Here is a 22,601-nt window from a genome sequence, read left to right on the forward strand (position 1 = left end):
TCGATCAGGTTTTGGCTGCACTTCCTCTGCAGAACCCAGAGTTCTTGGTCTACATGGGCACCCACATTCCATAGGTTGCTCACACTATACTAGGAATGAATTGATCCACGTGACCTGGACTGGCCTATAGGGAACTCTGGAGATTTCCAAGTAGGCCTCTGCATCCTGGGCCTCTTTTGTGTGGTATTTCCACATTTCCCCCATAGGAAAAGCATAGGACTTGCTGAAAATGTGTAATATGGAGCCACTTTTTAAAATTATTTCCAGCGCCTCTTTTGGATCCCAGTCCACCCCTGGACCTCAACCTTTCGATTCAGACACCCACATGAGGGAAGTGGGCTAGACACTACCTTGGGCTTGTAAAGGTGCACCGCAGCGCTGCGCTCCCCTCACAGAAGACTCAGACCCTGCGCCCTGCAGTGACCACAACTCACACCTGAAGATATGCTTGGTGGCTTCTCATCTCCGAAAGGTCATGCGCTTCTCATGTAGGCTGTGGAAACCCTGCTGCGTTGGCGCTCTCGCAATCTGTGGTAAGAGAGACCATTATGCACTCGGGTAATCAGAAACCGGCAAAGGGTAAGGGGAAAAGGGTCTTGCATCTAGTATTATTCATTGTCCTTAGCTATTGTTTGTCTGTTTTTGGAGGTTGAACTGAACAGGTGTACAGAACAGTCATTGAAAAGATAGACTGGCCCGACACTTGTGGGCACGCTGGTCCATAACCACATTTCATCGAATCTGGTTTCTTAAACAAACAGAATGCAAACGTTTACTCTAAAATGCGCATTTCCCCCAGGTGGTTTCGCAACTTTACTATATTTGAAAGGTCCAGTCCAGTTTTTGTTTTGTCTGATTTAGACTCAAAATGTTACTCTCCAGAGCAAGTTCAGTGAGTTCAGTTCTTCACAGAGGCTGTTCCCTTTTTCCAATGAAGCAGCCAAACGATAAGGCCAGGTCTTTAACCCGTGCTCAACCCATGCCCAGGATCAACTGTGACAAATCAACTTCCGGGGCACCAGTGGTCTAGGGATGAATATTGGTTTCCAAACCATCAATCAGCCCCACACCCCTAGCACACCAGAAGGGATCCAAACAGATTGGAAACACAAGCAAATTATAAATATCCTTGTGCAATTTTGGTAACATGGACGTAACGGCAGGTTTATCTCCGCAAGGTTGTGGATCGTTGGTTAGTTGCAACACAGCGAAAATACAGTTATTACCCAATGATAAAAGGAACTGTCCAGTCAAGGTTGTATACAAATATCTACTTTAATATTATCACAACAGACAGTTCTAGCACACTACAAAATACAACTCACCCTGTAAAGGAATTCAGAGCACAGACAGTTTCCAGAAGGAAAAGTGATACACTCCTGATACTGACAGGAGGGTAGTTGGTAAAGTAATTAATCACAATAGTTCAATGATACTTGGTTTCAACACAAAGGGTGCAATGGGTCATACAGTGTCACTAGGGGCCTGCGGAGAAGGACTAAGGGGACAGAACCACAATCTATCTTGTGCTTGTAGAAGGTCTTGTTACTCGACAGGATTGAGTCGGTTTCAGGGTGCTTTGCAGTTCCTGCAACAGAGTTCAAGACAGGAGACAGCTGTGTGTATCAGGCGGCAGGCAGTTCGGCGAGCAAGGCTGGACGCACGGCTTCAGGCTGGCCTACACTGTTGGTTGGGGTCAGGAATCATTGTCTCACTGCTGGTTGGCGGGTCTGAAGCACTTGTAGAGGCATCTTGGATGACAGCGACTGCAGTGTGAAAACCTTAATGAACCAATTCTGGGTCCCCACCAACAATCTCCTGTATGCGTGAGGTCATAACCAGAGTGCTTTCCAACAGAAAAGGTAAAGGGATGAAAACATGTAATACTAAGTCCCACCCATCTTCCTGTCTGTTGTGGATCAAAGGGTCTCTGTGGTTAACTGAGCTCTCTGTGGTACCTAATTAAAAAGGCAGGTCTTCCTTGAGGCCTTTGGTGGTACCAGACCTTTGGTCTCCGCCAAACCACATACTCGTACCTTCTGAATGGGGTCCCCCTGTGGGGGTTGCCTACTGTAAACACATAGTCCCAGACATGACAGGTCGCTGCCCTTGATACTGAGAAGCGAGAGCTGGCTTCAGGCTGGCACAGTGCATATCAAAGGTTGTGGTATTCCTGTCTTTTGTTAGTCCTGCGGCCAGGCCTCCCCTTGGCCTGCTTGAATCAACTCTGATTAGTATGCAAAGCTGCCACCACCAGCTAACAAAGGACAGGGTGAATCCATGGAGACTTTGGAAGTTAATTAGGCTGACCATGACAGGAAGAAGGTTTTGCCTTCCCCCTTCTAAGAGGCCTTGATGTACTCTTGGCTGTCATATTCCAACTAAATGTGACAGGGGGGACTGCGCCTGTAAGCTATGTCCACAGGAGTACACTGGTCTGTTTTTATGTCGTGCAGTGAGCATAGGAAAATGTGTGCGAATTAGCCCCACACAGTTTCCGGAGGTTGATCTACCATCATTCAATTTCATTTAAAATTTCAAAAAAGCCCAGGCGAGCGCACGCCACTGTGCAGATGGTCGAATTCCTCACACCAACTCATCTCAATTCCATTTTAGATAGAAAATCAAACTGCATGGTCTCCTAGCATTGACATATAGCAGAAAGAGAGGGCAGAAGATTTTCCTGAATATAGGGTCTTTAGTAAGGCAGAAATTCCTCCCCCACTGAGGGGCCTCTTAATTAGTGCATGGCAAAGGATGTGGAGGTGCATGTTTTGAGCAATCCTTATGCTGAGGATGTGTATGTGCATGTCTTCCACTCTTTTGTAATCAAGCATTTAACAATACTGCAGTCTCTATGGGGAATGCTTTTCTCTTGCACCAAGGCCCTACAACTCCCTAAGTTATGAGAACATTTGCAGGTATTAAGAGCCCTGGGTTAAAGGCAGCTGCAGATCTCAAGCCATGCAAGTTTTGCCATGGCCATTGTGCATGCTTTAACGTTCACATCTAGAGCACTGTGTTTACAGATTGTGTAAAGAATAGGCCCAATGGTTGCTCACAGGTAAGACATGTTCTTTGCAAATCCAAATAAAGTCCCTTGGCCCTAAGGAGGTGGGAATTGTTACCTCGGTTGTTGAGAATCCTAAAAGGCATAGCAAAAAGGTTAACACACTATATTTCAACTGGCAATTGACAGCATGGCTGACTGCTCTACTGGTTTAGTTCAAAGTGTTAGCAACAAAGAGCGTATCTGAACAAATAGAAAGTCTTCGTGTGTTCAATTAAAACTTTAAAGTCCTGCTGAGATCCAGCTTGTGAATTGTATTTTACTTTCTTTGCCATACAGGGTTGGGAGTATAGCTCAGGGTCAATTCATTTGTCAGGAGAATCAGACCAATTCAAATCCCCTCCCAAGCTTAGCGACAGGTCTCTATTATTAAGCGCGTAATAAAATTAATTAATACCTCACAGAGGTATGGCAAGAAAGTAACAAGAAACACATCCTGGTTCATGTGAAATTCAGATAAAAACAATTGACAATAATTCCATAGGTATACCAACAAAAATGCTCCTCTGGTGGCAGAATAAAATCTCAATGCCATTAAGCAATCAGCCATGGGGCCTCCCTCTGGAACAGCCTCCCTGCCACTCTGAAACTTGAAGGGAACCCTCTCCGGTTCCGGAAGCACCTCAAGACCTTCCTCTTTGCTTCTGCCTTTGCCCTTCCACTCCCCTGCTGATCTGTTCTCTCTCGGCACTGTGCACCTGGCCCACCTTCTGTCTTCCGGGCCCAGGTACCGGCTCACCCTGCCACACACCGCACTGACTCTGGGCCACCCCTTACATTGGGGTCTGTACCTGTAACCATACAGTCCCCCTTTTTTCTTCCCTGCACTTATCAGACATACCCTATCTGCTGCCTTAAACCCAGCACTTGCCACTTGCTGGCTGCACTACCACTGTTTGTTGTCTTTTATTATTTATTTATTGTTTTTATTTATCTGCTTTTTCTTTGCTCCGCACTTTCCTCTTCTCTTCCCTTCCATGCACTTTTCTCCTTTCCCTTTCCCATGCACTTGCACATTCTCAATGTCATTGGGCCTGGTAAGATTGTTGTTTTGTTCTCCCTTGTTCCCCTCCCTTGCCTTGTCGCACTCTGAAACACTTGAGTACGAGCGTGATACAAATAAAATATCAATTCAATTCAATTCAATATCAATTCAATTCAATAACAGGAGAGTTTGATTGTGGGTTGTGTGGCTTGGGAAGAAACTGCATGGAATCCTGATGGGAACATTAAAACTACACCTATCTTTGGAGAAATTATACTATTAATAGTATACTTGACTAACGCTCGGTCTTATAATAACTGGTAGTTTGTTTTGCACTCCTAGTAATCAATATGCACCTTGCAAGCCACATGTTTGAATCCTAGGAGATGTGTTGAGCCCATCAACAACAAAAGGTCAGTAAACCAGGCAATAGGAATCCCTGTCTTGTCTATAGCACTAGGAGGACACTGCCAAGGCAGGATGCGCTACGCAAAACAGATGATCTGCCCAAAAGTAGTTATTATTTACTTTTTCAGCAGGGTTTGATAAACGTATCACTTTATTTAGTCTGTCTTCAGTTTCCATTACATCATATGCTCTCCCTTTTAGAATCTCACACTCACACTGTGTTGCCCTGATGAAGACATGGGTGGGCTCCACCCTGAGTGGCTAATCATTGTGACATCTATTCAGAGTGCCATGAACTGACTATCTTTTGACAGCTGCAACTTGGATCACAGAGTGGAGCACCCCCCATATGTCGAAACACATGTTCGCTGTTTATTTCAGGAGAGGACTAGACGTGATGGATTTGTTTGCATGGTTGAGGATAGTAGAAGTTTGTTAGGATGTATCATAACTGTGTCCTGAACCATATTAATCATGTCTATGATGTATTTACACTGAATGTATGAATATGATACTGTTTTTTACCTCGATAAGACACATTTGTACACGCTTTGTGACTCTAAAAGCTTTTCTGAACACGGTTTGCAACTAGTGATATTTTGGAGTTGATACATTTGTGAATCTAGTGTTAAACTAGCTGTGAACTACCGCATCAGTTGGTTTTGTCCTTTTTTTGTGCCTACGCAAAACAAATCCATTATGTCAGATGTGTAGCATTAAATGACGAATCAGGGTATTTACAAAAGTAACCCCAGGAGAGGTCTGAGTTGTTTGCTTGTCCCACAGCACACGGGAGGGTTGATTTGGCCTACGCAAGCCTCAGGCCGGTCTCCCGCCACATCAGGCAGAGGCACATGAACAATGGATGCAGAAAAGCAGTTGAAGGATCCAAGAACACTACTCTTTCTCAGAATGTGGATTGTCTTCATGCAATAGTGGATAAAGAGATGCCCTAACGCATCAACAAAATAGCCAAAAGACCAGTTACAGGAGAAGAGGGGGGATGAGGACCTTAGAGATTGCGGTTGCGCCAAGTTTGGCATTGGAGATGGGGCACCTACCTTCTGTCACCACCAATCTCAACCGTAGGCAAGCAGCAGGATGGGCAGCCTTGATGTATGGAACCGCTAATTTGAATTGAGATGCTAAGAGCAAATTTAAGATGGATAATATCCCCATGGCAACCTGCATAAGAGAATAGATAGTTGAGAGTATCTGGTGGATTTCAGGGATCGGATATTAAATAGCAGTTATATCATACAATGAATCCATGAGATAGCGACACTCAGGGCACCAGTGACTGAAGGCATAGAACTGGTGGCGTTACGCAATCATGATCATCTTAAATCAGGTAAAATGTATTTGAATTTGTATGTCAACACCAAGGTAATTATGAATGAAGTGGACTCTTTAAAATCATGAGCTATGAGATCTACCCACTTGATATTTTTTATTACAAACCATTCACGCACTCAACCGGTGGAGGTCATCCAAGAGGATGCTATATGCATGGCAAGTGCCCATAGAGGCAATATTAGACATTTGCATATAAAGCCCATAACAGTAGATGCAGTACAGAGAACCCTGTAATTTTGCAGCATTGCCCAAGTTTTGAAACCAAATCAGAATGTAAAAGGAATACGAGTGGAAAGGGACTGGTTGCCATCTTATTTGCAATCCTACTATTTATTGCATCCCTAAGCAAAAGTTAACACTGCTAACATCACTTCCTGGAAGTGCATGGTTTACTGCGGCTTTTTTAGCTGGTGCTATGACACTAGAATGTAGAAGTCGTCATGGTATAAAATTATTTTATTTATTTATTCACATTTGTATAGCGCACTTGCAGACCGGAGGCATTGAGGCACAATATCATTATCGAAGGGAGTGTGGTTGATGGAACCAACCCAGATAGATGGTTATTTCATATTACTGGAGCCAATTGTAACTATATGTTCACAACACTTTTGACAGTGCGCACGAAAGTATAGTTAGATCATTGGCTGTTAATTAACACATAAACGAAAATAAACTGTCCCAACGATTGAAAATGTCACCAATTAACTGGATGAGTGGTTGGTAAATTTTCTTTTAGAAGGCACTATAGTCGTGGGAAAGCTTAGCTCAAAAATATAGTGAATGATGCAGAGTAGATAATTGTGTGATAACTGAAGAAATACGGATACCCCAAAATTGATTATGTTGCAACAGTACCAGGACTACGGAGGATATACTTGGCTAGATTGTTTATTTAAATGTAGGGTGACCGGATTTTCTTTAAAAAACGGGACAGGCGATAGACATAGAAGTGGGACTAAAGTAAACAAAAAATAAAATGGCAGTCCTACTTCTATGTCGCTGGCGTGTTGCGAGGGGGGTTGGGAGGGAGGGTGCTCACAGGCACACTCCTCTCAATGGAGGAGAGCGGCCAGGGAGGGGAAGGTGGAGGAAATGGGGGCATGAAAAGCATTCACACCCCCATTCAGGCGCAGGAAGAGATGTGGAAGGGCCGATTTCGGGATTTCGAAATTGGGTCCCGGCAAAAACCTGGACTGTAGCCACGCATCCTTCCAATCCTGGGACAGGGTTTATAAAATAAAAAAAAATGCCGGGACCCCGGGACTGGGGGGGGACGATTTAGCAGGACTGTCCCGGGAAAACCAGGACGTCTGATCACCCTATTGAAATGGGACGGATTAATGTTCAAAGGGAAAACTTCTGGGGATATCGCATTAGGACATGCATGCGCTAATGGATGCTCCCATTCAACTATAGATGATTCTCTTATTACTACAGCCCACTTCCAATTGGCCACAACATTTAGCTTAATAGCCAATAGGAAAGGTGACCCATCTTTCCTGTCATTATTTATGATATTGAACGAGGTGCATAGCCCGAACATAATTGAAAGCACTGAGTTAAATTTAGTGAAAAATCAAATAACCTGGTCAGATAAAAAACATCAGTGCCATGGACTAGTGTCTTACTGATGAAAGTACTATTACACTTTCTAGAATTGCCAGAAATAGGAAACTTCCCAGTTCTCCAAGAACCTTTCCCGACACTGTACGGGAATGGGCAGCGATAATGACCGTTTCATCACGGACAAACAGCACCGCTCACAGAGATAAACTGATAATACATTATCGCAGTATATGTAAAAAAAAAAAAAAAACGAGATCCAGAACATGACTAGGAAAATAATGTCCAACTCATTTTCATTGGTGTAAGAAATCCAGCGCTAATACATTTAAACAGCATTATAGTAACTGGTGTAAGCATCACAAACAGGAGAAAATAAACAAAAAAACGGCCCAATGTGCTTTTCATGCTAGAGAGCAGGAATGTGCGGACATTAGTGATACCGCACACTAAGTTGCTCAGTCCCAAAAGAGTTAGTTCTCAGAAAATGTATGGGCACTCGTTATCAGTGGCTATTTTTCTTGGTTTGATAGTGAAACGGTTGAATGAAAAAAGGTTTTTATTCGAAATGGGGGGGTTCTCCCCCAACCCCCCCTTTTTTTCCCATTTTTTTTATTCCCGGACCCCAAAATAAATATATAAAAAAGAGGGAATTCGACTTTTGTTTTCGAGATTTTGACTGGATACCATTTTTCTTCCCTCCCAACCTTGGCATCAACGAATAATGTAAACAACTTGCCTAGGTGGCAAAGTTCCTTTACTAAGGAAGATGTTTTGCATGTTATCAAGAACTTGAAAGGTTTCATCAGGGGCGGATGGCTTAGTGAATATAGTTTTAAAGAAGCAGTTATTGGTATGGGAAAAGATTTGTACTGAGGGCAACACTGAACAGAAAACAAAAAGAAGGTGCAGTGGAGGAGTCAAAGGATCGATTACAAAAGGCTCGAATGCAAAAGGTGAGAGTCAATAGGGTCGAAAACCAAAGGTTCAAATTTTTTTTTTAATTAATATATTTATTTTTGGGTTTCCGTGTAGGTAAAAAAAGTGTTTTTTACCACAAAAACAGGGGTTAGGCGGGAACCCCCCAAAAAAAATATATATATTAAAAAAAAAAAAGATTTTTCAAACATTTTGTTTTCGAGACTATTGACTCGAACCTTTTGTCACTTGACCCTTTGCAGTCAATCCTTTGACCTATAACCATAACTGTATCTATTTCTCTTAATAAATAATTGTATTTATAGATAACCGTAATTGAGCAAAACAGAAAGTCAATATTTTGGGAAAGCCCACCCCAATTCCTTAAACTCGCAAACTTTGTGGTTGCCAGTAATCATCTGGTTGCAGTCACTTCAGTTGCATACAAGCATTGTCAAAGACAGGCACTGCCATAGCGGTACTACCTGGCCATATCTGGCAATGGTGTGATTAACTAGGATTATGCTAAGAGTCCCTTGCATATGCCTGCCCAATACACAAAAGCCAAAACTGTAAGGCTTGTTTAAATGGAACCTCTGTGCAAGGAAGATATATTAATCAAGTGGTTGAAGGGGCACCTGGTTAAGACATTTTTATTACACCAGTTACTAATTTACAGCTGCAATTAAGCCATTAACTCCCACCAGACTTCTTAGAAATACCACTGGTAGTCCAAAGTTTTAGGTTAGTCCTTTTCTTTGTAATTGGGTAATTATAACACACGTAATACCCAGAGGTTTCTAAGCGCGTACCCGGGGATCGAAGCTGTGTTGCTCCATGTCGTCTTGCTTCCAAGGCGAGCGTGTTGCCCCTGAGCTATCCTCCCGGCCCAAACTTGATAAAGCCAGTTTCAAGTGATCCCAAGGGGATGTGTTTTTGGCACTGTGGGGAACAGTAGGGGGCAAGCAGGGCCATGGAAAGTAAATGTGTGGGTAAATAACCAAACAAATCCTGCAAGCTGGTTGTCCCTCCTCACGTGCCTAGCTGTACTCAAATGCAAGCTAAAAGCAAAGTTCTCTGGTCAGTTCCCCCGCTGGTCCTTGGCTGCCTTTGTGAGCCACTCTCATGTGCTCCTTGGCGCCCTTTTGAGTGTCCCCTCTGGCACTTGCTGCTCTTGTGAGTCACTCTCCTCTGCTTCTTGGCTCTCTTGTGAGTTGCCCCTCCGACCCTTGGTTGCTCTTGGGAGTCACTCTCCTCTGCTTTTTGGCTTCCTTGTGAGTTGTCCCTCCAGTCCTTGGCTGCTCTTGTGAGTCACTCTCCTCTGCTTCTTGGCTCCCTGGTGAGTTACCCCTCTGGTCCTTGACTGCTCTTGTGAGTCACTCTCCTGTGCTTGTTGGCTCCCTTGTGAGTGTCCCCTCCGGTCCTTGGCTGCTCTTGTGAATCACTCTCCTGTGCTTCTTGGCTCCCTTGTGAGTTACCCCTCTGGTCCTTGGCTGCTCTTGTGAGTCACTCTCCTCTGATTCTTGGCACCCTTGTGAGTTACCAGTCCAGACCTTGGCTTCTCTTGTAAGTCACTCTCCTCTGCTTCTTGGCTTCCTCGTGAGTTATACCTCCTGTCCTTGGCTGCTCTTGTGACTCACTCTCCTCTGCTTCTTGGCTCCTTTTTGAGTTACCACTCCAGACCGTGGCTGCTCTTGTGAGTCCCTCTCCTCTGCTTCTTGGCTCCCTCGTTAGTTATACCTCTGGTACTTGGCTGTTCTTATGAGTCACTCTCCTCTGGTTCTTGGCTTCCTAGTGATTTGCCCCTCTAGTCCTTGGCTGCTCTTGTGAGACACTCTCCTCTGCTTCATGGCTCCCTTGTGAGTTACCCCTCTGATCATTGGCTGCTCTTGTGAGTCACTCTCCTATGCTTCTTAGCTCCCTTGTGAGTTGGACCTCTGGTCCTTGGCTGCTCTTGTGAGTCACTCTACTCTGCATCTTGGCTCCCTAGTGAGTTGCCCCTCTGGTCCTTGGCTGCTCTTGTGAGTCACGCTCCTTTGCGTCTTGGCTCCCTAGTGAGTCGCCCCTCTTGTCCATCACTCCCCTGATCGTGGGCTCCATTGTGCATCATCGGCAAACAAATGCCAGAAAAACGCTTCCTTTTTTGTGTGCCGTGAATGCTTTGAAAATGCAGTCACAGCCTACAAAAAAAGGAAGCTTTTTGCTTCCATTTTGTTGTCGATGGCTCACCATGGAGCCAAGGATCCCAAGTTTGCACAGTCTGTGTCTATGCAATCACATTTTGCACAGATTGGAGAAAGATATGGTAGCAATAACCACTTCAAACCATTCTATCTCCCACATTAACTGACAATATAGCACGACAAACAACCTGTCCACCAAAACAACACAGATTGCACAATGGAACATGCACCACCCAAAGGCACATGTCTGCACTAAATGTCCTTATAAACTAACCCGCCACAGATACACCAACAGAACTCCCCACACGTTTTAAGCACAGTTCTGATAGACCCACAAACAACACAAACAATGAACTTAGCAGCCTGGAGCACACATTAACCACTGCTCCACATAGCTCACTAAACATCTCGAACTTACACCACAAAGAGAGGCTTATCTTGTCAAATCTGCACATATCAATATTGGAACAAAGCAACCTTGCCCTGCTCCCTGTGCTACTACATTAGACCCCTTTGTACCTCATGCAGATCCTGAAGCTCCTAGAAACTGTGGAAATGACAGAAGGTGCGCTATAAAAGAGGCAATATCATACACAACAGGACATAGCAAAGGGTTCACTCATTCCTCTCTGGGGCAGATCTCTGGCTGACCAAAGCACTTGCAGTGACTGGCAGCAACAGTGGAGGACATTATTGCTTGTTCTGCAGTCCACTATACTGTGTGTGTGCCCGTCACATCATGGGACTGATGGAGAGTGCCAGTGCAACAATAATGTAATTCTAGGAGATGACGGTGGGGGCCACTAACAGAGGAGCAGAATGACACACCATTTTGTCCCTAAAATCATGACATCTGCCCCACTGTAATGCTGTCTTTTTCAAATAGTTTGACCGTAATCACAAATAAGGACACCAATTTTGGCAGTTAAATCACAATGAGAATATATTATTTGCCCGGGATCACAAGAGACAACCAATGTGAGTACTTACATGCTGCAGGATGCCATGCATGCAATTTTCAGCATTTGCAAGGCAGAGTGCATATCAAAAGAGTAAACTAGGCCTTTACTTTTTCCTTTTATGGTTGTCTTGTAAAACATGTAAATGCTGCCTAACAAAATATGCTTAGCACGCAGCATTTAAAATGGATTCCTAGGGAATACCCCTGTTTTTAGCAGGTGCTAAATGCAGGCACACGCAATAGCAATCCATTCAATTTGCACAGGTTTAAAATAACGTGCACTTTCCAGAAAGTGTGGGGGCGAACGCATGACGCAGATATTCACTCGGCTTCGTGACCATTCTCCACCATGAAAGTACTTAAAAATGGGCTGGAGGGGTAAAATAAGGAAAAAACGCATTCGAGCCTACGTGTATGCCTTCATTTACAGCTTTACCCCATTTTAAATGAACCCCAACATGTCAGAAACTCTCAACCAAGAATGAAAGAAAGTTAAAATAGCTTTTTTTCCATGGGCTGCGGCCCACTTCTAATACTCACATCATGTTTTAGGCCCCGGAGTGGAAAATATTCATTTGTATGTAGGCATGTATAAAAAAAACAGAGTTAGTGACTCCCGACTTGGCCAGTTGCGAATAGGTGTGTTAGGCTGACTGAGAGAAAATGGCACAACACGCAATAAATTACCCTGAAATTGAGCTTCTCCTAAGCTTGGGGTTATATCTCCCCTACTCAGAAATGTGTGCACTGCCAAAAGTGATCTGAAACTAAGGTTCTAATTCTGTGGGATCTGAATCATTTGCTGTTTCACAATAGAAGTTACACTTTGGAGTGTAATTAAGAACATGGGACACTTCAGTGGATAATTGGGAGACCAAAAAACATAGTTGTAATCTTTGCATCATAAGTTGCACCACATGAGCTATCAAAATAAATGGAAGATGGGTGACAAATAAAAAAAAAGAGATGTAAACAAAAAGGCATGAAGTCATGTGTTTCGCCCACAAGAACTTCCTCAGGGTTCAGAATGAATGAGATCTGTTTTGAAAAATATTTCCCCATTTGGAGCCAGAGAAAAATCATGTGTCCAGAATTTCAACTGGAAATAATGACTGGCGCCACACATACTATTGTTAACAAAATTATTGGATAATCCTTTACAATTTGTTTTTCATAAATATCCAAATATTGACAAGCCTTTCTGAAGTGTGAACCAGCTAGACTTGACTTTTATCAGTAACATTTCATTCACTAAGATATTTAGCCTCTGTAGGAAAATCAGAAAGTCCATCAGTCTGGCAGTGTATATTTCGTCCTTGCTTCATTGCCCGTAAATTACATATGATATATAATGTGAGCCTCCGGTGCTGAGGTATGTGGCCTGGCACCTTAATAGCTCTAGTGCTTCCATGATATTTTTCTTCTGCACCTAAAGTGGACTTTGGCCCCAAGCTTGCATATCAGTCTTGTCCCACATACACCGTCAGTTCAGCAATGAAATGGTAGGCACTCTCCTCAGAACAAAAGTCTGGAGTAAAACCAGCAAACCCAGGCATATGTTTCTGCCTTTTTGGGTGTCCTCAGTGAGGTGCAGCTGATGTTCTAGGAAAATCAGAGCAACAGTGTCCACATCTAGACGATCCCAACACTCTTAGAAGTGCCATCTCCCATTGCCCCCCCTTTTTTCCGGAAGGGGAGTAAGGCAACATACAAAACCATTACTATCTTACTAATAAAACACAGACAATTGTTATACATTTGGAAACAAAAAGGTCACCTTTATTGGAGCATAACATAATACGGGGGCAGTCCCAGCCCTAAGCAACATCATAGTTCACAGTTTTAGACGACTTCTAAGGTGGCCCATAACAAGACAATGTCAGAGGTCTGAATGTTCCGGGGTACCCTTGCCACCTCAGGCTTAGCAAGGTAGCAGACATACGCTCCAGATTGTACTGCATGCAGCATTTCTTCCTCGCGCCACTGAATCTTGTTGACGAGGAGTCTCAACTGTGCCTAAGCGAATCAGTGCCCATTGTCCAAATTAGGCTCGAGTGCAGCCATCGGGAAACCGCCCACGGCCGAAACTGCTGCGTCACAGTCCTCCCTGGCTAGGACTGCTCCGAACTCCGCCTGTGACAGAAATGGAACAATGAATAGCTAGTACAAACAGTAAATCTGCTAAAACAAAATTGAATAGCTGTACAACCTGATCAAGTTGATCACTTATGATAGGAGGAACCTCAACCAATTACATACCCTGTTACTTCAATCACATGTGTAAACAGACAAAACCACAGCACCTGCACATATTGACTTACAACCCCGAATCCGCTGAAAACCAAATGTTAACATAGCTGTACATCCTGGTAAATTGCTGCAATAATGGTGAAAAGAAGCCTATCAACTACCTACCATGTGGAATACCTACCTGTTCTAACATCAACCAAACAAAAGGTGAGGGTGGGTGGGACTTCAGGCGGTGGGCACTGGAAAGAGACTGAGTCACCAGTCCCCCCGCCTTATATTACCGTCCCGCAGAGGCACGCACCGGATGTGCTTGCCCCTGGGGACACCCCCTTTATCCCAGAGGGGGCAAGGTGGGAGTTCTCTGCAAGGGAGGTGGGGTGGCCAGATGGGCGGCCTGATATGCGGGCTGTCCTCATGTGCCCCCTTTGGGGGCAGGACATCCCCTTAGCATGAAACCCCAAGTGCTACCATTATTGATGTCCATTATGGAAAAGCACATGTCTGGGGTTGCTGGTGGCACTCTTGTTCAGACAGGATTGCCCATCGTTTCAGCACTGGACTGCCCACGTGGGTGGGGCTGATATGCAAACAGATCTTCTTCCTGGTGAGCAAACTACTCTAGCTTTTGTTGCTCCTTAGTTGAGAGCTTCTCACATATTATGTAAATATAGATGTCATGGCAGGCCCGAACTGGCATATAGGGCAATTGGCCCATCGCCAAAACAAAAATGCAAAATGATACTGTGGGACAGATTTTTGGGCAATGTGGGCCAGTTGATGTGTTACTTCACTATGTGGCTACTAGTTTTGACCAGTGTTGCTGAATAAATATTCTTTAAAATGAACAATTTACATCATATTTTATCAAAAAAACTGCCCCTTGGGTACTATTCAAACAGTGTCACAAAAGGAATGAATAGCCACTTAACCGTGGGCCACTTTCTCATTGGTGCTTGAGACAATTGTATGGCCCAGACTGACCCTGTGTCATGGCATCTCTACAGCAACATCAGACTCCATCGTTCTGGCCCAAGCATGACAAACTGTATTCTTCACTCCCAAAGGAAAGGTTCCTGCCCAGGACACAGAGCCCCCAGCCCCTGGGAACAGTTCCCTTACTATCTTCACCTAACGTGAAGATACACTGGCCTCTTCCTCCTAGGGTCTGAAGATTAATGGTCTTTGTTTTCTGCCTTTCAGCGAGTGAGGAGGAGAAGGGGACAGAGAGCGATGTGAGCCCGAACCAGCAAGGGAAAGAACCAGCAGTGGACGAGTCAGTGCGCCTCTGCAGCAGGGATGCTCGGTATACAACATACAGCATCTACCCGCGAGCACCAGACAAAGCTTTCCTGTGCCGGAACTCTGAATCCCATGGCTTGGAGGAGCAAGGTAAGAGGCCAAACTAAGATGCTCCCACTCAGGCATATCAAGCAAAGACTGGCCCTGGTATGTCATATCAGCTCAGCAAGAAAGGGCTAGATTGTCCCCAAGGGGTTATGTTATGTTAATGGTATTTATATAGCGCACCGTCACCAATGGAATTGGTCCCCAGGTGCTCTGGCGGATCTGTAAACAAGAAGGTGGGAGGGGTTAGTAAAGTGAAGAGGGAGTAGGATAGTGAGAGGAGTGGTATACTGTTGGCATCTTCAACCTGGTAGACACCAGGTGCTGAGCTTTGGTGCGAGTATTGGATCGTTGTCAGTCCACGTGTGCTGTTGGTGTGGTTTATGTGTTGTTGCAGTGTGGTGAAGTGCGTGCAGCTTGTTGTGCGAGAGATGGTTGTGTGAGTTTTTTGAGTGATATGAGTATGCAGAGAGTTTGAGCTTATATTGATTAGTAGGTTACATGACATTTAACATGCTGACATTCACAGTTCTGTCTAAGTGTAGCACTTGCTGACCTACATAGTTCCGTCTAGTGTGGCATGCGCTAAACTTCACAATATTATCTAGATACGGCGCAGGCTAATGTTCTCAATTCTAAGTGTGGCACATGCTAACATTCAAGTTCCAACTAAGTGTGGCAGATGCTAACATTCACAATCCTATCTAGATACGGCGCAGGCTAATGTTCTCAATTCTAAGTGTGGCACATGCTAACATTCATGTTCCATCTAAGTGTGGCACATGCTAACATTCACAATCCTATCTAGATACAGCGCAGGCTAATGTTCTCAATTCGAAGTGTGGCACATGCTAACATTCACAATCCTATCTAGATATGGCGCAGGCTAATGTTCTCAATTCTAAGTGTGGCACATGCTAACATTCACAATCCTATCTAGATACGGCGCATGCTAATGTTTTCAATTCTAAGTGTGGTACATGCTAACATTCACAATCCTACCTAGATACGGCGCAGGCTAATGTTCTCAGGTCTAAGTGTGGCACATGCTAACATTCAAGTTCCATCTAAGTGTGGCACATGGTAACATTCACAATCCTATCTAGTTACGGCGCAGGCTAATGTTCTCAGTTCTAAGTGTGGCACATGCTAGCATTCAAGTTCCATCTAAGTGTGGCACATGCTAACATTCACAATCCTATCTAGATACGGCGCATGCTAATGTTTTCAATTCTAAGTGTGGCACATGCTAACATTCACAATCCTACCTAGATATGGCGCAGGCTAATGTTCTCAGGTCTAAGTGTGGCACATGCTAACATTCAAGTTCCATCTAAGTGTGGCACGTGGTAACATTCACAATCCTATCTAGTTACGGCGCAGGCTAATGTTCTCAGTTCTAAGTGTGGCACATGCTAGCATTCAAGTTCCATCTAAGTGTGGCACATGCTAACATTCACAATCCCATCTATATACGGCGCAGGCTAATGTTCTCAGTTCTAAGTGTGGCAGATGCTAACATTCACAATCCTATCTAGATATGGTGCAGGCTAATGTTCTCAATTCTAAGTGTGACAGATGCTAACATTCACAATCCTATCTAGATAAGACACAGGTTAATGTTCTCAATTCTAAGTGTGGCACATGCTAACATTCATGTTCCATCTAAGTGTGGCACATGCTAACATTCACAATCCTATCTATATACGGCGCAGGCTAATGTTCTCAATTCGAAGTGTGGCACATGCTAACATTCACAATCCTATCTCGATATGGCGCAGTCTAATGTTCTCAATTCTAAGTGTGGCACATGCTAACATTCACAATCCTATCTAGATACAGTGCATGCTAATGTTCTCAATTCTAAGTGTGGCACATGCTAACATTCACAATCCTACCTAGGTACTGCGCAGGCTAATGTTCTCAGTTCTAAGTGTGGCAGATGCTAACATTCACAATCCTATCTAGATATGGCGCAGGCTAATGTTCTCAATTCTAAGTGTGGCAGATGCTAACATTCACAATCCTATCTAGATACGGCGCAGGCTAATGTTCTCAGTTCTAATTGTGGCACATGCTAACATTCATGTTCCATCTAAGTGTGGCACATGCTAACATTCACAATCCTATCTAGATACGGAGCAGGCTAATGTTCTCAATTCGAAGTGTGGCACATGCTAACATTCACAATCCTATCTAGATATGGTGCAGGCTAATGTTCTCAATTCTAAGTGTGGCACATGCTAACATTCACAATCCTATCTAGATACGGCGCATGCTAATGTTCTCAATTCTAAGTGTGGCACATGCTAACATTCACAATCCTACCTAGATACGGCGCAGGCTAATGTTCTCAGTTCTAAGTTTGGCAGATGCTAACATTCACAATCCTATCTAGACATGGCGCAGGCTAATGTTCTCAATTCTAAGTGTGGCATATGCTAACATTCACAATCCTATCTAGATACGGCGCAGGCTAGCGTCCACAAATTCCTCCAGTTGTGACACTTGTTAACATTGACTAGTATCTTAGGATGCAATGCAAGACAACATTTTCAATACTGTGATAGGGAGATTCAGGCTGGTGGTCACAAATCTTTCTAAGTATGCATGGGCTAAGTCTGTGGCAGTCTATGTTATGGAAAGGTAAGGTAGAGTGGCAGGGGCTTTATGGTGTAGAGTAATTGCTCTACACCCGACCCATGCCACACTTACCGTTTTTGTTGGTGTCTGTTAACTGCTGGATTCTCTGGCTTCCCCTACGGACACCTGCAGACACTACCTGGAGCAGCCTCCGTTGGAGACGACCTTTGCCTTGGGGTCCTTCGCCGAGGGGGCTGCTGGGAAGATGGCCACCTAAGAGGAGCGGACTGGCCAATCATGGTCCAGGGGCGGGCTGGGAGGAGGGAGGCATGGAAGACGGAAGAGCAGGGGCGAAAGGGGGTGTAAAGGCAGTGGTGTGGGGGCATCGGACGACAAGATGGCCTCAAACCAAGGCCCAGAAGCCTTTTTGTTTAAATGACCTCACCTGCAGCTCCTTGTGGCAATGGAAATGGTCGGGTGCAGCGTGGTGGATACACCAAGCACAGGCCAATGGAAAGGGCAATCACGGTCCAGGGGTGGGCTGGGAGATAGGAGGAGGGAGGGTAGGGAATACGGAAGAGCAGGGGAGAAAGGGGGTGCAAAGGTCATGGTGTGGGGGCATCGGACGGCGAGATGGCCTCAAACGGAGGCCCAGGAGCCTTTTTGTTCAAATTACCTTGCCTGCAGCTCCTCGTAGCAATGGAAATGGTTGGGTGCAGCGTGGTGGATACACCAAGCACAGGCCAATGCAGCATATGCCGTATGCTGCGTCCTGGTCTGCTGAAAATAATAAACTGATGTCTCTTGAAAGCCAGCCTGAGTGTTGTGATGTGTTTGAGAGTGCCTTTCCTGATCTCAGGGTGCCAAGGTCTGGTGAGAGGTTGTTGGGACCTTCTCTTCTCATGGCGAGCCAAGCCAGCAGTCCTGAAATGACCTTCTCCAGGACTATGAGGTGAATCTGGAATACAGGTACATGCTATCAGGCCATGAGAGAGAACGAGAGAGAGAGAAAGAGAGATGGGAGGGCAAACTGCAGATGCCCACACATCATGGAGAGGGGACTCCCAGACCTGATAGCATGGGAGGGTGCCTTGGCACCTATAGATTGGGGGGATATTTTTTTGGAAGTTTTCCAGAATAATTATTTAATTATTTATTTTTTGGGAAGTCTTCAAAATTATTTTTTGAGGGTCTTTTAGAACAAAACTTTAACGATTTCTGGGGGGCCTTTTAGAAAAATTATTTTATATATTTGTTGAGAGTTATATTAGGGCGGTCATTAGAACTTTTTTTTATTTTGGGTAATCAATAGGTTTCAAGTGTAATATAGTAGCTTAGAAAAAGTAATGGGAGGTTGGGGTAAAGTAACTTGAGAACGATGAGCGTTGAATATTAAGTAATTGACTTGAGGAGAGGCCAAGCAATTGAGTTATTGAGTAATTGACATGAGGAGAGGCCAAGCAATTTAGAAATATCGTGAGGAAAGGAGCCACGATAAAGAGTATGCCCAGTTTCCTGCGTCGTAAAGACGTAACAGAAAAAACCGTACCTAGAGCCACATTTGCAGGTGACGTAGACTAAGGGGTAATCGATAAAGTTCACTGGTGTAAAGTAAATAATCCAAACATCATCTAATGTTCTTGATTTGACAGCAAATTTAGAAGTTTTGCAAATATGTTTGGTGCTCACTATTACAAACCCAGCATGGATAAGGAGGTGGGGCGCTAAGCCATGGGATAGCTGCAGTTGGAGAGTGTGCCAATACCATCTCCCAAACTATTAAATAATCAATGTGCTACAGAGCGAATTAAAACAAAAAAAGAAGCAAAAATTAAAAGAATTTAACGGTTTACTGGAAAACACCACCAAAGACTCATGGGCGAGTTCTAGGACGAAGTGGAGAGAAAGGAAAGCTGACCCTCTTAGAGACATGGCCATTTTGGCAGGAACTGGTGTGTGTAGACAGAGAAAGTAGCCGCTTTCACAGTACTCTCTCCACACCTGAAATGCCCCACAGCCACTGGAACGTTCACGCTGGTCCGCGGGCTCTTGTGGCACGCTCCATGTTTTTCTTAGTAGTGAATCTGGCATAGTAACCCCGGTGGACTAGTGGCATTCCTGTTGCGAGTGATGCATCATGGAGCATGAGGGCCACCATAGTCACGCTACCTACTCATTAATCACCAATCTTCAATAGCCATGGAGGAACAGAGATGACGGTAAGAGCACAGCTAGGCCAAAGCTGATGTGATAAGGCACATTCTGCTCAGCTGCAGTGAATCAGTCTGGTCACCAGAGTGGTCCGTGATGGGCTGAATAGGTGTCTGGATTACAATATAAAGTTAGACCTTGATCTTGTTTATAAGAGACATATTCCCAAGTGTGAAATATCTGCACACCCCTGATTCACGTATTAATCATTCACACAGCTAACTTTATAATCCCTGACTTCACCTCACACACCTCAAAAGCTGAACCCAGTCGACCCAGACATCTTTAAATGGTGTCGTAGACAAGACCGTTGCAATAACGTATAGTTACCGGAGGCTCCCTAGCAGAACCTCCATGTCCTTGCACATGCCACCTCTGTCTTACATCAAGGAAAATTAATATAACTGAGAATAGAGCATAGTGCAAATAGAGAGGGAGGTGAGGTTTGGTCTGTGCATCTAGAGCTCTTCACCTCAACATGCTCATAAATGACCAGCATTGGGAGGTATCAACAAACATCATAAAGACAGCGCCTCACCAGCACCTACTCCAGTCAAGTCCAAAGATGGAAGTGGAGGTAACCCGGTATTGGATGTACTCACAGCTGGCATCAAGGCAGTGCAGTGGAGGGAAACACATATCAAGATAAAGTCACATCACAATGCTGCCTCCATGACCACCAGTCCAGTTTCAGGGCAGCTAGAGGCACGGAAAAAGCTCTCCTTAACACCCGTGAAGACCTACTCTCTAACTTGGACTCTAACGCTCCATCTGTTCTTATCCTCCTCGATGTTTCTTCTGTTTTGACACCCTCAACCACTCCATCCTCATCAACTATCCCCATGATACACTCAGCATCATGGAAAGGGCAGGGGCGTGGCTCACCTCCTTCCTCTCCAACAGACCTTCCTAAGTGCAAATGGGTCCTCACTCTGTACCTGTGACATCCCTAAGGGCTCCATCCTATCACCATGGCTCTTCAACATCTACCTGGCCCCTCTGGCCCGCCTGATCTCTACTTTCTCCCATCATTTCCAGTGTTAAGCAGACAATACACAGCTCACTTTCAGGATGCCTCCTCATCCTCTTCCTCCCTCATTCCTGACTGTCTGACTATTATGGTGGCATGGTGCTCTGCCAATGATCTCTGCCTTAATGTGCCAGTAAGGCAGAGATCCTTCTAATTGGTAGGCCTGCTCCCTGCCCCCCCCACTCTCTGGCCAGACTCCTTGGGTTCACTCCCCTCAAACACTTGTGAGGCAAAAAACTTGGGATCATTTTTGACTCTTCTCTCTCTTTCTCTCCACACATCATGGACCTTGCCAAGAAGTCCAATTTTCAGCTTCATCTCCTCAGGGTCATTCTACCTTTTCTCACCTTCCCCCAGAAGCTCAATGACTCCAGAGCCTTGGTTCTCTCTAGGCTTGACTAATGCAATAGCCTCTTCCTCACCTGCCTCTTTCCTCCCTTCGCCCTCTTCAACTAATCCAGAATAAGACTGTGAAACTTATCCTTGGCCTCAAGCCCAGGGACCGCATCTTTCCAGTCCTAAAATCTCTCCATTGGCTCCCGGTGACTACAAGGATCAAATCCAAGACCCTTTGCATCATCCACAAGGCTGACCCTTTGCATCATCCAGCTTTCTCTCCCAAAATATTTCACGGCCAAAGTTGTTTGGTCTTCGGCTCCAGCTCTCTGCAGGTCAAACATTTCTCCAAGTAGAGAGTGGGAGGTAGATCCCTTTCCTCAGCTGGCTCCTTCCTCCGCAACAGCCCCCCTCCCCCTGAGACTTGAGCCGGATATTCTTAAGTTCCAAAAACTTCTCAAGACAATCCTTTTCTACTCTTCCTCCCCTCACCTTATCCCTGTGCTAAACTCTCCATTTGCCACTTTGACTGGGGCCTGATCCCTTCAGAGTCTTACAGGGGCCAGACCACCCACCACCACTCCCCCTAACATCCTTTGCCAGCACTTTCCCTCGGGCTACCTTTCCCAGACTATCCCAACATGGTCCTCCCTTTACACTGCACTCATCCCTCCTCTTCCAGTATTTACCCGGGCACTTGCCAACTTGGCCCGACCAGCACTTGCCCGCCCCCTCCTGTGCTCCATACTCCTGCACTTCTCCCTTTTCCCCTCAACCCCTTGCACTTATCACCTTGTCATGCACTTGGATGGTAGGATTGTCACAAGACCAATATAACCGTTCCTTTTTGTTGTGCTTTTGTGATTGCCATGCCCACTCGCCCCCCATCTTGTCTTGTGGCACCTGGAAACACTCGTGAATAGGCACCATACAAATGTCCAATAAATAAAATAAACAAATAAATGATAATCTTAAACCAAGACCAAAGGTTCAAAGTGAAAGATATTCAAGACTATAGAGAGATCATAAAGCCAGACCTCAGCATCACACCTATGGTCATCATTGAATTAGAAAACAGCCAATACAATTTCACAATATTAGGACTGCAGAAGGGGCAGGGGGAGTTGACTGGAACAGGTTTCTGGAAAGATTCTCAGTGGGCACCATGAAGGATGGGTTGGATAGTCCATCCTCAGTTGCTAAAGCCCACTGCATCCCAACACAACTGAAGGCAAATGAAGTGGCTACTACACAACTCATTTTCAAAGTTCTCGGCTACCAACATGCACCAGGATTTTGCCAAAGAAACTGGGAAGCTCAGGATAGCCTTCCGGGATCAAATGCATAGATTGTGGGCTTTAGGTGACAAACATGTCCTTTTTGATTCTGCCACTCTGTGG

At 44.9% G+C, this 22,601-nt stretch overlaps 1 protein-coding gene and 1 long non-coding RNA gene across 3 annotated transcripts in view; one reads left to right on the plus strand and one right to left on the minus strand.

Annotated features, from left to right (window-relative positions):
- Nucleotides 1-22,601, plus strand: part of LOC138582341 (zinc finger E-box-binding homeobox 2-like) — a 363,618-nt gene that overhangs the window by 272,019 nt on the left and 68,998 nt on the right. For both annotated transcript variants that reach the window (XM_069653583.1, XM_069653584.1), the window contains exon 3: nucleotides 14,898-15,086. In XM_069653583.1, the coding sequence (XP_069509684.1) occupies nucleotides 14,898-15,086 (189 nt within the window). The remainder of the gene's footprint in view (nucleotides 1-14,897; nucleotides 15,087-22,601) is intronic.
- The window catches only part of LOC138582342 (uncharacterized), a 48,578-nt gene continuing 39,205 nt past the window's right edge, over nucleotides 13,229-22,601 (minus strand). Inside the window, exon 3 of the long non-coding RNA XR_011305010.1 lies at nucleotides 13,229-13,580. This is a non-coding gene — a long non-coding RNA (uncharacterized lncRNA). The remainder of the gene's footprint in view (nucleotides 13,581-22,601) is intronic.

This window comes from Ambystoma mexicanum, chromosome 3q (genome assembly GCF_040938575.1).
Source record: "Ambystoma mexicanum isolate Mex_15411 chromosome 3q, UKY_AmexF1_1, whole genome shotgun sequence".
Lineage (NCBI taxonomy): Eukaryota > Metazoa > Chordata > Amphibia > Caudata > Ambystomatidae > Ambystoma > Ambystoma mexicanum.